General features: G+C 37.4%; 2 protein-coding genes across 2 annotated transcripts in view; both read left to right on the top strand.

The window, feature by feature from the left end:
- Positions 1–7921: 7921 nt before the first annotated feature.
- LOC149053255 (fibroblast growth factor 16-like) lies at positions 7922–8811 on the top strand. The gene is made up of 2 exons (XM_089209200.1): positions 7922–8160; positions 8574–8811. The coding sequence occupies exons 1-2, from the start codon at positions 8068–8070 to the stop codon at positions 8745–8747; spliced, it is 267 nt and encodes an 88-aa protein (XP_089065326.1). The 5' UTR covers positions 7922–8067; the 3' UTR covers positions 8748–8811.
- A 746-nt stretch (positions 8812–9557) lies between these two features.
- The window catches only part of LOC149053254 (uncharacterized), a 41372-nt gene continuing 36997 nt past the window's right edge, over positions 9558–13932 (top strand). The window contains exons 1-2 of the mRNA XM_089208918.1: positions 9558–9698; positions 11093–11205. Coding sequence (XP_089065044.1) covers positions 11185–11205 — 21 coding nt within the window. The 5' untranslated portion in view covers positions 9558–9698; positions 11093–11184. The remainder of the gene's footprint in view (positions 9699–11092; positions 11206–13932) is intronic.

Below are 13932 nucleotides of genomic sequence, written 5' to 3'. Positions count from 1 at the left end.
GCGCACAGCTGTTTTCTAATGAGGCGCTCACTTTCTGGAACCAACAAGTCTACCTAAGAAGAAGATTCCTCTTTCACAAAAGCACAGAATTTTAGCGATTGTACCATTATCCTCCTCTTTTTGTTGTTTCTGGTTGCCTTTGTCAACTCGAAGAATCGCTTTTGCGAGGCATTAAACGATGCCTTTTTGCGTTCTTGGGAAAGGGCGACGTTTAGCTGGACGACCAACGAGTTGTTCTGATATCTTAAAAACTCATTTTCGCTTCTCAGTCTCCTGATTTCAGCTTCGTACACTTTAATAAGTGGTAAGTGCGTTGTAAACGCGCTGGACACGGACGTAACCTTAAACTTTGAGAACATTTCTCTCGCCTAGATAAACGTGAACTAATCATCTGTTCTTCTGTTAGGTCTTTTATAGGATTGTCGCAATGCTTAGTCAACCAAATCCCTAATGTAAGGCTGCCCTTATCTTATGTTAATGTAACCAAACCATAATTGATGAAGCGAGAATAAATCTGGAAACGTTTGTTGAACAAAGCGTTGCTATTGTCATTCATTTAAGTACTTTGAGACTGCTTGAAGTTGAAGTGACCGTTCTACTTTTAAAAAAGGAAAAGCAGATCTTGCTCATAAAAGACTTTTCTAAAAACTGTCAAAACTGAATTCTAGAAATGTTTTTAGAATGAAATACTGCTAAAAGCAAGTTTTTCGAGGTTATCTCAGAGCGCATTTGTTATCACTTTTTCTTTGTTCCTTTTGTCTTTTACCTCGGGCGTGGCATCTAACGAAGGTGTAATTTTTTTCATCGCTTTAAGATGTGAAAAGAGTTCTAATCTGAATATTGTTAACCAATGCTCAAAGCGTGCTGTTATAAATTTTAAATAAATAAAGGGGTTAAGTCTCTAAAGAAACTGTGGTGCTGCGTAGGTGGGAGAGTATAGCAGGTAATTTAGTGTTAACGACTGCATGAGTTGAAAACGTAAATTAGCCACCGTAAAGCGATTGACGAAGGGCTAACACTCGAAACGTCACCATTTTTACTCTTTACGGTGGCCAATTTACATTTTCAACTCAGTTGTTAACACTTAATTACCTGTTTTTAATTTTGTCTATTGTTTTCAAAGCGCCTCAACGTTAAATTGTCACGATGGGATTTCAATTGAGTTTCTGTTAGGAGGCGGTTTATAGCGCGAAAGCAAATTATGGGGGCGATTGCGCAGCGCTTCATACAAACTAAGAAAATAGGATAACTTTCGTAGCGCTAAATTTGGTTGCCCTAAAATTTGGTAGATGAATTTGACAGCGTCAGTTACGTTATTTAATAGACGTAACCTGTTGAGCAAAAAAAAAAAAAAAACTAGCCGTACATGACTATGCGAAAAAAAATCTCACCTACTGCTATCACACAAAAGGATGAATAGGTATCAATTAGATGTCGGTTTATATAAACACAGAAAAATTGTGGGAGGAGATTATTCAGTTTTTCTTGCTTACGAAACGCGAAATTTAAATAGCTCGGATTGAACGGTCGAGTCGAATGGGAGAAATTGGCTTAGCGTATGCGACTATTTCCACTCGCCATTGTTTTTTTAACTCCTTTCGTTGAATTGAAATATGGAAAGAGAATGATACCCATGAAACTACATGAATTAACGACGCGCGAGGCTTCGGACGTCATTACTAGGTTTAAATCACACGCTAGAGGAAGGAGAATGTGAACCATCTTGTGCAGATCAGGAACAAAATCTCATTCACTCAGCGCGAAATTTAAATACACGCATATTAACCAATCGAGCAAATGACGATAGTCTTCTACATGATTCAACGGCGTGATAGGCTTCGGACGTTTATACCAGGTTACACATATATGTTATTTGCCGGCTGGGAGGTCCGTATGGTGAAAAACTGTGACCGAGGTCTTGAAAATGCTGCCCTCGGCCTACGGCCTCGGGCAGTATTTTCAAGACCTCGGTCACAGTTTTTCACCATACGGACCGACCCTTAGCCGGTAAATAACATATTTATTGTTTTTAAACTTGACGAAATTCTTTCCGAAAGAACCCGAATGATTTATGGCCGTAAATACGGCAAGATCTTCCATAAACTGAACAATTTTTGAGTGAGTAAATGGTAGTTAAAATAGAGGTGATGCAAATTTAAGAGAGATGCCTCAGCGAAACATTTTCATTTCCGTAACGATAAAGGTGATTTAAAAGGCTTCCAAACAAACTTTGAAACATTATTTTTACAAGTATCTGTCACAATCTGACACCTGTCAATTAGAGAGCGCGCAAGAAAAAAAAAGCGTAGGAACATTTGAAAACCAACAGAAGTAGTTTGGCAAGGACTGTCACGACAATGTTTTCTTCAAAATCAGTCAATGATCTAACGGAAAGTGTTATTCACTCTCATCGACCATTCATTCATGTACGAAGATTTACCTCTGTTCAATAAGTAAACGGCGAGGAAAGTAATTGTGAGTAAGTTCAAATTTTTTATTTTGAAGTTGTGAGAGTTTGCTCGTTTGTTTGCTGTAATGGCATGTTTAACTCTGGTCTTTCCTTCACAAAAACTAAATTCGAACGGCACACTCCAACGAGACACAAGGGAATGTAATGCGGCCTTTTCTCAAAAAACATCCTTCAATTTCTGTTGTGCAATTTACGGTACAAATGTTCAAATTGAACGGAATTGGAAAGACTCACCGGGAGCGTATATTTGTTGTAGAACTTAAATTAAAACTTCGCTCGCTTTTTTTTTACTATGAACAAATTGCTCGAGAAAATTCAGATATTAAATGAATGAAAGTTCCATCGTTCAGTTTAACTGTAACCAAATACCTCACGTTTCAACTTTCTGGGTACTTTTTGTGAACGATTAAAATTAATTGCAGACGGTTTTTAGGCCGCTTGTCAACCAACGTAATGACACTATTGCTTACACAAATTCATTCTGAAACCAATATTTTTCTGTCAACCAAAAAGATTTGATAGAGAGAAAAGAGAGGATTCATAAGTTATTTATCGGCTTGAGGTAGTGACCGACGTGTTTGCTTTAAAATACTGCCCAGCCGGAAAACGAGGTATATTTATGAAAAATGACAACGAAAGTTGGGATGTACTCGGCGACTCACGAAAGCGTTACCGTGGCCCGTGGGCAGAGATAGGAAAATACTGACCGGGTTAAGAACCAATCAGATTGCAAGATTCGTTACCGCGCCCTCTAAAAAAACAATAAATGCTCTTATCACCTTTGCATCGCACAGTGAGCCTCTAATTGAATATATCCTTCGCCAGTTTTAAGCAATATAAAGGAAAAAACGGTGACATCTCTTTACTTCAGATACGAAAGCTACAGTCGCCCCACCATCCACCCCACCGTGACTATTTGCATCCTAAAAAATCTACCAGAATCACCCCCACGGGGAGGATTTGTCTTATCGTCAGTTTTGCTGATGGTTTAAATCTGCTGCTCGTATGATAATCGGAAATTTTGAAAAATCCCGCGTGTATTTTAAAGTTGTTTCCTCCATTGTTCCAAAGTAGCCATATACGGTCATTGTTAATCTTTAAACAAAGCCTGCTTTACTTTAAGCTGATCTGCCTTTCTTCGAAAGAATTACGTTTTTTTTTAATAGTTTCATTTTACCTCTTTTTGACTATGGGGATATCATTTGGGGAGATCGCGGAAATGCCTCCTTAATGTCTGAGCTACAAGTATTACATAATAAGGCCGCTTGCCTCATTTTAGATCTTCCTGTGCATTTTTCTGCAGCTGAAGCGCTAAAGATACTTGGCTTGAAAGGAACATCATGCTATTTTTATGTATAAATATATTAACAACCATTTCTGTCACTCTATCCCTGTCACATTCAATGGTGATTTTCATAGTTACTACACAAGATCGAGAAATTACATTCGCAAATCTAGTGCCACAAGAACATGGGGCCATTGGTCGTCAGCAAATTTTAGCGTTAGACACCTTATTAAGGAATGCAGAGTCACTGCCTGCTTTTAAACATGGCCTCTCCAAAGTAATCTTTGATTCGTAACGACATTCTTTGCTTTTCACTCTTTGTATATTCTTTTTATCTTTTGCATTCATGTATTTTTAACTAGTTATATTTAATGCTTGATGATTGTATATACTCTTTTAATATTTTACATTTTTGTATGTTGAACTAGTTCTTAATCTAAACTTCGCATTCTTCTGAGCACCCTCCTGTAAACCACGTCGTGACGTTGGCATCCTCATTAAAGATTACTACTACTACTAACTTAGCGCGCATGTAGTTTTCATCTTGTTTGATAGAATGACAACACTTTTTAATCCATTTTGCACACCTTCAATCATGGTTTTCCCTCATTAGATAATAACAATGCGCTAATTTCTTCATAATTTTTTCCTTCGCCAGCGACTTACATTTTTTTTATTACCTTTGCGTTCTTTCTGTCACGCTCCCTTCTTAAGAGAATAACAAACAATTATTTATTTATTTACGCAATTTTAAATTAAGGCATTAAACACTTGTTTATTTATTACGGAGATCTTCTGCTTTTGATGATATCAGTGTTTCAAGAGAGCTATTTTAGAGTTTCAGAGTAATTTCCTTATCAGACAGAATTCCTAAAATAATCACCGTATTTCACACTGAGTTCAAGCTCTTCGGGGTTGTGGTGCTCCATTACAATCTTGTGCGAAAGTCGCATGTTTCCGGTCGTGTCCACGCTAAATCACAAGTACAGTCGACCTTTTCTAACCGGTCACCTTTTTAATAAGCGGTCGGCTGTCAAAGTCCTCTAGGAAGCAGTAGTGGTCATCCTTTACAAAGTCCAAACAGCCTGTTGGTATCGTTTTCCTCTTTAATCGAAAGTCCTCTTAAGTGAAACCTCTCGATAAAACTAAGAAAGATGAATAAAGTGTGAAAGTTTCGAAAGAAACTGTGGTGCTGCGTCGGTATCGAGAATAACAAGATGATTTGGTTTTATCAACTGAGTTGATAATGTTAACTGGCCATGGAAGGCTTCGAAGGTGACGTTTCAAGCGTTGGCTCTTCTTCAGAACAAAAGTTTAGCCTTTGTCAGTATTCAGTTAATTTTCCCAGTTCATCTCAAGCAAAAGGTCAAATGGCTGAACTACAAGCTCAAACAAAATGGAAGACCAAGGGGAAGGATTGGCAATCTCGTCTTGGGTAGGTGAGCCGAGATCTTTTATGAGCAAGTTTGTTTTGCCTGACAGGGTCGCCTTAACTTCTGAAGCAGGTAGCTAACATAGAACTTTAATATCACAGTGGAAAAATTTATTTACAGAGGGGAGGGCATCTAATTACTTTAATCTTTAATTTCTGGGATTCTAATGAGATACAATTGGATACACATTTTACTTTTAGTGGTGCAAGAATTGAAATTGGAGTGATATTGACATATACTCCAAGGGATGTGGTGTTTATCTCAATCTAAAATTTTTGGAAGCGAAAAACTACACAGCCTGGGATGGATTTAACAAATGCAAAGGTTAAATACTTGTCTAAAAAGACGCTCTTTAACTATTTATTCTGTGGGAAATTTCAAAATACCCGGTTCTATTTCAATCTCTCAGCAAAATTTTCGACATAAACTATATTCCTCTAAATACGATACGGTCCTACAGTTATGAACGTAACTGAAGTGTGTGTTATTTCCTCTTGGTGATAAATACTATAATAGATATGATAACTGCACGAAAACAACAATTGCAATCCATGCATTTTAACGAAGAACATTTTTCATCATCAGAAAGCTCAATTGATGAGGTTGTAATAACTATATCCCACGTAATCAGAAAACAAGAAAACAAGTTGAAAGGACTGAAGCGCTCCACTGTAAGGGCAGCTGCTACCGAGTATTTTCAGCATTATAACGTATTTAGTGGCAAACGTGGCCAATAGTAAGAAAATATTGGAAATTTGGGAGGAGAGAGCATCTATACTTTGTTGTTTCTTTTTCGGCAAAATATTTATTGACATTTCGAAAATAGAATTTAATGTTTTATATAAAAATTCTTACCAAACCGCGAAAACTCGATAGAAATTTATCATGACAAAGCTTATACAAATGTAAAAAACTATGTTTAATCTAAAGCTTACGTTTTCACCCAAATATATAGTCACGTGAGAAAAAAATCCTAAAAATTTGGCAGTTTTCTGTAGTGGTTGCCTTGTGATTCTTCGTGAAGGTCTTGCCGGCTTATAGCTATACCTGCCGAAAATCGTTCCTTTAGCTTGTGAAACAAACATCAAAACACTGCAAGTAGAAAACATACGAAGTAAATAAAGAAGAATTTAAAAGAAGCACATTAAAGAAATGATTCTACATCTAGTGACTGGAATTGAGGATGTCCGTTTAGGAGGGAGGAGACCCAGAAGTTTGGGCAAAACACTCAGAGAAAATGGCTCAGGAAAAAAACAAGTACTGAAATCAAACTCAGTCCACATAAGACGCAAGGTGTAGGAAAATAAACCGGACTAGAGAGGTGCAAGCCCTTTCACCACTAAACCTTCCCTGTTTCTGATGAACATGAAGTCGTTTCGATACAAGGGAGTTGTAATAAGCGGACACCTTTCAATTTAACCATGTAAAACATTGCTTCACTGCTAATGAATTTTCGTGACCTAAAAATAGTCTGACTTGGTAATTATGAAAAATAAAACAGCTATTTTAATATCTGATTTGGTGTTCAAACCTTTTCTTCGATTTGCCATCTTTTCAAAAAAAAGAAAAAAAAAACATCAATCTTCAGTAACACTGTTGTAACTTCTTCATACTATCGTGAAATGCAAAACGAAAAAAAAGAGAAGGTGAAATTCGTAGCTTAATTTATGACTGCACGACTTATAAAATGATGGTATTAGCAGACTTAACGTTACCGAAGACGCTGGCGTGTTGTCCCAGCAAGGAATCAGGGCGTTTGGTACTTTCCCACCGTTAAGTCTAAAAAAAATCGACTAACTAACCATCCCAGTGATTCAAGAATACGAGACAGTTCGTCGGTGGCTCCCTACGTCACTGCTAGTGCCTTACGCAAAAAATGTGGTTTTTGAACTGCGCTACGGATGAAAATTGATCGACATCTTCATCGTTTTCCAGTTGAAAAGCGCGTGATGTTTGCTTTTCCCTTCTTACCTTGTATGGGTTAAACACTGACATAGTGTACCTCATGAATATGTCCCAGTACTAGAGGTTTGCTTTCGTCAACAGAAGAATGTGGCCTAATGACTACATCATCGTGTAGACTGCTGACCACATGAATGCAAGTTTCAAAGCAATTTGCTGCTGCGCAGAGAATGAGGTGGTCACCCCTAGCGCCATCTTGTTCCATATATGTTAGGTAATCAGCCCATGTTTCATGTCCATGGACAAAGTGACACAGAAATGTCTTGAAAGCCATTTTCACAACAACTCAAAAGATGTGTCCATTCATACCAGGTTTACTCCCCCTTTTCCTTAGTAATCCCCTCTAACAGTTTGTTTTCATGTAAAACACAAGTTTTAAACCTCCGGAAAATACGGGCCAAAGATACAAGGGAAAGCTTGGTGTGCTTTCATTTTGGTACACACAGGAATTAGGAAACGAACTTTAGCCGGATAATGCAGATATTTCCTGAAAAATTCAATCATTAAGGCTAAACGCTGGCGAATGTAATCTTGCCTGGTCTTGCCTTGGACAAGAAAATGCCCTCGACATTCGTGAGATGCAAGACATGATGTGGATTGTACCATTGCTGTAAACTGTGTCATATAACCGTCAAGGTAAGCTTAGTTTTCCTATCAGTGCCAGCGGTTTCTAACTGAAGTTTCATTATATTGGCCGGCCAACTGTGAGTGTTAGAAGAAAGAAGGGGGGGGGGGGAGTGTTCCAGGTTCCTTTAAGCCATAAACCTACGTCAAACCTGAAAGAAATCGCTGAATGACGTGGAAACTCGTGGATGAGACAACAAACTTTCGTTTAAAAAGCCAGGCGTTATCCTGAGAAATAATTAAAGGATGAAATAATCATAAGTAATTTTTACTATCTTGTAGCTACTCTCACTATGGAATCGGTTAAGACTGCTGAAGTGACGGTGAGAGGAAACACACCAGGAAATTACATCGGGATGAACACCAAGGGAGAGTCGTACAGAACAGTAAGTCAGACGGGTGATTGTTTAAAATTTTATGTTCTACAATATTCCATTTTCTTCCAGACAATCAAGCCCCAGCCATTGTGAGGAACAGTTACGATTTGGTCAGTTTGTACTTTCACATCTCAAGAGTATGCACGTTTTCTTGTAAAAGTGGCAACAGAGTCTTTGATCCTAATAAAGGGAGAAACCATGGGTCATAGGTGAGACCCCTTGAATCCAGCAAAAAATACAGTCAAAAATTCGCAATCTCTCGCCATTCAAAGGGACTACGTCCTAGACAGACGATAAAGAGATAGGAGACTGTAAATCTTACCCAACTATAAATTAACAACAAGTCTTGATCGCTCGGTATTTTCTCCTATTTGTATTCGATCTTTTCTCATCGTCACTAACTTCATCTTTATTTTCAACAGAATAGTCCAACTCACCCGGAGTGCGTCTTCAAAGAGATTTTTGGAACGAAGTACAATTCTTACCAATCCACATTAAATCCTGCCTGGTACCTAGCTCTGACAAAACAAGGCGAGGCAAAGTCTGGGCCCAAAACTAAACCCGGACAGAGGGCTGTTGGCTTTCTAGCTGAATGACTAATGACCGAATATCAAGAAAGTTTATATGTAATTTGTAATAGACCCAATAAAAAGATGTATAAAATGGAGTCTTCATGTTTTCTGGGTTTTTGTGTGTGTGCGTGTTTGTGTATGCGTGTGTGCGTGTGTGTGTGTGTTTGTTTCTCTTACAACTCCATATTAACGTTCTGTAAAGCTGTCTTGAGGGGGAGAGTTCTTTAGTATCAGAGATCGTTTGAACAGGTCCCTAGTGTTGCCTCGTGCCCTTACTTCGAAGATTTTCTCTGAGCTCCAAGAGTTACCTTTTTCCACCCGCCAGTCAATTTAAATCAAAACGAAACGTGTTTTCTTGTTGTTTGTTACCTAGGTAACAGGTCTAACAACCACCACCTTGAATTCTGTCTGTCAACTCTCCTCTTTGTAAGAACCTGTTTCATACACGAATGACGCAGAACAACTATGACATAGAAGTAAAAAGATTAGGGGCTAGGAAAATAGTAGTAAAAACAAAGGAAAATCAAACTAGTCCATCAACCGTGATAAAATTTCATTTGTCTATTTAGCACTAGAAAGCCTTCAGACTAAGGTCTGCACTGAAACAGTTTGATGAATATTTTGGTCTATATTCATGATTGAGGTCCAAAATATTGGATTATTCTTCCTTTTTGATATTTCAGTCAATTCGCCTTGGAATCATTCTAAAATGAATAGACTGAAATTTCGTATGCTTTAAGCTAGCGTGACCAAAACAAAGTCACGTGCATCAAGCATGGGTTCAACTGGATCGGGTTCGTTTATTTACATATAAGGAGTGAACGCTTAGCTGCCAGGCAATGCATGTTGGGCCAAAGAAGGACGGAAGTGAGTTTTGACTTAAGTGGAGAGTTCATCTGCTGTTTAGGCGAAGGTTATGGCTGTCTTTTTTTATTATCTCCCGCTCCTGTATAGTCTGTAGTTTCCCCTGCTGAGGTAAGAGGTGTTTGATGTTTTCTAAGCGTAATATAAGGAAGAGTTGCAAGGTAAGTTACGATCCAATCAATGTCACACTTATACATCAGTGAAGAATTCCACTACAGTCGAACCTCGATTATCCGGACATCGATTATCCGAACTTTTGGATTATCCGTACTTTTTCTCTGGTCCCGTTTTTTTCATGAATATTAATGACCTTAGATGTTAAAACTTTAGGAGGTAAAAAAATTCAGAAATTATGTTAAAAGTCAGGAAAATTGTCTTTAAAACAGCGCATTACACGCTCCGCTTTCGAAAGATTGGGCGCTCGGAGACAAAAAGAGACAAGAAGCATTCTAATGCGTTCAGCTGAATTTTGATTGGTTCAGTATTGTTTTGTTGCTAAGGGAATGTCATGCTTGATCAGTTCGATGAGCGTGGGTTATGTAAACACACGAGACGATCATAACTCAATTGTTTCATTAATATTCATATTTTCGATTATCTGGACTCTCGATTATCCGGACTCTCGATTATCCGGACTATTTACCCTAGTCCCACCGAGTCCGGATAATCGAGGTTCGACTGTACTAAGCTTTCTGATTTACTTTGAAATATGCTACAAATACGGGTAAAATTTCCGCACAGCCCCATCCTACATTATGCATTCAGTTCTTGAACAGAGAAAACAATGACAAAAAAAATACATTTCCGTTGGGAAAACAGATTTGTTTTACAATAGTATGGGGCTGTGCGGAAACTTTACCGTTCTCTGATATCAGGAGGGAAAGCGAGTGATAATTTCATCTCGGGTAATTAAATTGCAGCAATTTGGAATTTATTGACTAAAATTTTCTCCTCAGAGGGAATGTTATGATTTGATTAATAGGTTTGTAGTTCAGTCGGCAAAGGTACCAAGTCATAACAGTCAGCTGATAAATTCCGTAAAGCTCCAAAGGGCTACTTCATATGCATACAGCTCTTGGATAAAGAAAACAATAAATTTGCCTTTGGATGTTTAGAATAGTACGGGGCTTATACGGAAATCTCTCTTTTCCTCTTTAAGAGCGAATTTTTTTATTTTGGGAGAGGGTTTATGTTTCATTTAGCAAACGTGCCACGTCATAAAATTCGGCTGATAAATCTTAAATTTTATTAGTTAAACCAGTTTCCAAATATTTCATATGATTTAGAATCTATAAATGAACGTTTAATAATTTGTCCCACAATGTAAGAGTCAGGCTAATAATAGCGTATTGATCGTGATATTTCAACTGCTTTACTGCTAGTCTTTGTCAGGCAATGAGGTTATAGCACCTTGGTTTGTTGTTATTTGTGTGTTTAGACGTGCTGTCATTGCTGCATTTCAATCCTTCTTAGTAGTCCGACTATAATTTGTTGTTCCTTCATAGGTCCACTTTGTTGCTGATTGGCAATTATGCTTTTTGATGGTAGACACCTTTTCTCACCTGATTGTTGAGAGGTAATCGAGGATCTTTTTGCAATGGAGAGTTTCATGAGGCATGTAAGTAGAAATTTCATGTAATTGTAATGATGAATGTGCGAAAGGGTATTCGCTCACTGTCTCACTTCCTCGCATCACATTTTGAAGCTGTAAGAAAGTAGTCAAGCTAGCTGAAAGGCTGAATTCTCCATTTGAATCATATTTTAAAAGGAATCATTCTCCAATTAAAAACTTCTAGACTTCAATTTTATGGTCTCTTCAACAGACTGTTGCATGTACCTAATGTTCACTGCTTCAATGTTTCCTGGGAGAACGAATAACAACCCATGGAATGTTCATCAGTGCAAATGAGGACTTTTTAATTTTTATCCTTCTGGCATCCAGAATCCTGAATGATCCAAATGAAACTCACTGAACTGAAAACAATGGCTACAACAATAAATTGCTTTTGGGACTAGGACAATGTTTCAGAATAGTAAGGGGCTATACAGAAATCTCTGTTTTCCTCTTTAGGAGAGAATGTTATGATTTTATTAGAGGGTTTATTTTTCACTTGGCAAATGTACCACGTCATAAAATTCTGCTGATAAATCTTAAATTTTTTAAGTTAAACCAGTTTTCAAATATTGGATGTGATTTAGAATCTACAAATGAACATTTAATTGTTTGTCTCACTTTGTAAGAGTCAGGCTAATAATCGTGTTTTGATCGTGACATTCCAACTGATTTATTGCTAGTCTTTGTCAGGCAATGAGGTTGTAAGTTTAAGTGTTGTCATTTAGAACCTTGGTTTGTTGTTATTGGTGTGTTTTGACATGCTGTCATTGGTACATTTCAATCCTCATTATTTTTCTGACTATCAGATGTTGATCCCTCATACTTCTGGTTTTTTTGCTATCAGCAATGATGCTTTTTGATAGAAGACATCTTTTTCACCTAATTACATGGTCCTGATCTCCATATTCATGAGTCTGATAACTGGTCAATTTACCTACAGTTAGAATTTCATTCCAATAATTTGGCTAGAGTGTTACTTGCATATGCATGATTGGCAACTAGATACTAGATTGCATGGTTGGCAACTAGATCTCAAGATTGCATCATCGGCAACTGGATATTAGATTGCATGGTTAAAAACTAGACCTTTAGATGGCTTGGATGGCAACTCGATCTTTAGATTGCATTGTTGCAACTATATCTTTAGATTGCATTGGTGGCAACAAGATCTTAGGGTTGCACTGGTGGCAACTACAGCACAGATGATCTTTGCATGGTTGGCAACTAAATCTTTAAAGGTGCAAAACTCTAGAACTAAAATTTATCTTTCTAATCAGCACTCTTAATCCCCATGGTATCAACCAGTACTTTTTATTCAACTAATTCATTCTTGTTTTTGAGTCATCATATTCCTACCAATAGTGTAGCTCCATTTTCTTCATAAAAACACACACAACCTACAATTCCTCCATTCTCTCTGACAAAAGGCTAACGCTTGAAACATTAGCTTTGAAACTCTGTATGGTGGCCAATTTGCATAATCAACTCAATTGATAATTATACTTGATTACCCTGTTGTACTCTCCTACTGATGCAGCACCAGAGTTTCTCTAGAAACTTATATCCCTTAATTGAATAATTATAAATAAACAGAGCACAGCCACTTGAAAGCAGCCAGAGCTACAGAGCAAACTGGTTGGCTGAACTAATTGCCTACTGATTGATCATCAATTCTTTGTTACTCAAACCTGCCCACATAAACATGACTGTTGGTTAATTGCCACATTGAACATTACAGCTAGTCAATGCATGGCTCAGAAATACCTTAAATAAACTGAATCCTCTGCAAGATACAATCCTTTATCGATCAAACTTTTTACTTTAATTGGTTTGTTAACTTATGATAGCTTGAAACAGAGAGTTATCTTTACAGCCATTGTGAATGTTATTGGAGACTTAATTTTGCAAAAATTCATTTTAAAACTGGTTTTCTTTTTATTGTTCTATTCTGTATGTGGTATGTTGATCATATATATATGCTAAGTTTGGCTCTTATAATTCTGCTTTCTTTGTTGAGAATTTGAATAAAAAGGCTGTTTCGGTGAAGATTATTTCCCAGTTGGTATAGAGGCAAGGACCAATTTCCCAGGGGGGTAAGACAACAGAACTTAAATCCTCCTGTGGTGACCTTAAGATCATATGCAGTAAACCATTTTACTTGCCATCAATCAACATCCCCTTTCTACTGTTTATTCAAACCACCTGTTTATGTAGAAGTGTTATGAAAAAAAATATACTCAATCAATCAAGTGAAGGAAAGAAATTTAATTTGCTTGCTGGAAAATAATGTAGGGGGTGGAAAGGGGGCACCCCTGAGTGAGGTTTTTCCCACCACTAAACTTTTGTGGAACTTAGTTAATGGAATTTATTTGTTAGTAGTTTGAATTTTCAAATTCCAGGTCAAGATGGTTTCAAACATGTTTTTGATCATTATATATCCCATCATTCCAACTACTTTTCTATAATTCTTTTGTTAAAAAAATATTTCAAGGGAAAAAACCCAAATTATTTAAACTATATAACTGCCACTGGAAGTAATGATTTTATCAACCTGAGTCTATTTAACTAAAGATGTATTTCAAGATACAGAGGAGTTCAATCCTTCCTTCCTTCCTTCCTTCCTGCTTTAGCAACTTGAGTAGTTAAGAGGCAATCTCTGTAAGAGCGGTCCAGGGCATTTCGCATCGGAAAAAAGTTTTTCCTCAAACTTTGCCCAATAAACTATCCTTG

Source organism: Pocillopora damicornis, chromosome 1 (genome assembly GCF_964200805.1).
Source record: "Pocillopora damicornis chromosome 1, jaPocDami1.2, whole genome shotgun sequence".
NCBI lineage: Eukaryota > Metazoa > Cnidaria > Anthozoa > Scleractinia > Pocilloporidae > Pocillopora > Pocillopora damicornis.
Note: the sequence above shows the minus strand (reverse complement) of the source record. Positions and strands in the feature narration are given on the sequence as shown.

What these genes read in the sequence shown, in the direction of transcription:
- LOC149053255 (XM_089209200.1), top strand. Translation starts at nt 8,068, where the DNA reads ATGGAATCGGTTAAGACTGCTGAAGTGACGGTGAGAGGAAACACACCA. An exon ending in AGGGAGAGTCGTACAGAACA is followed by an intron (nt 8,161 to 8,573) that starts GTAAGTCAGACG and finishes TATTTTCAACAG; the next exon opens with AATAGTCCAACTCACCCGGA.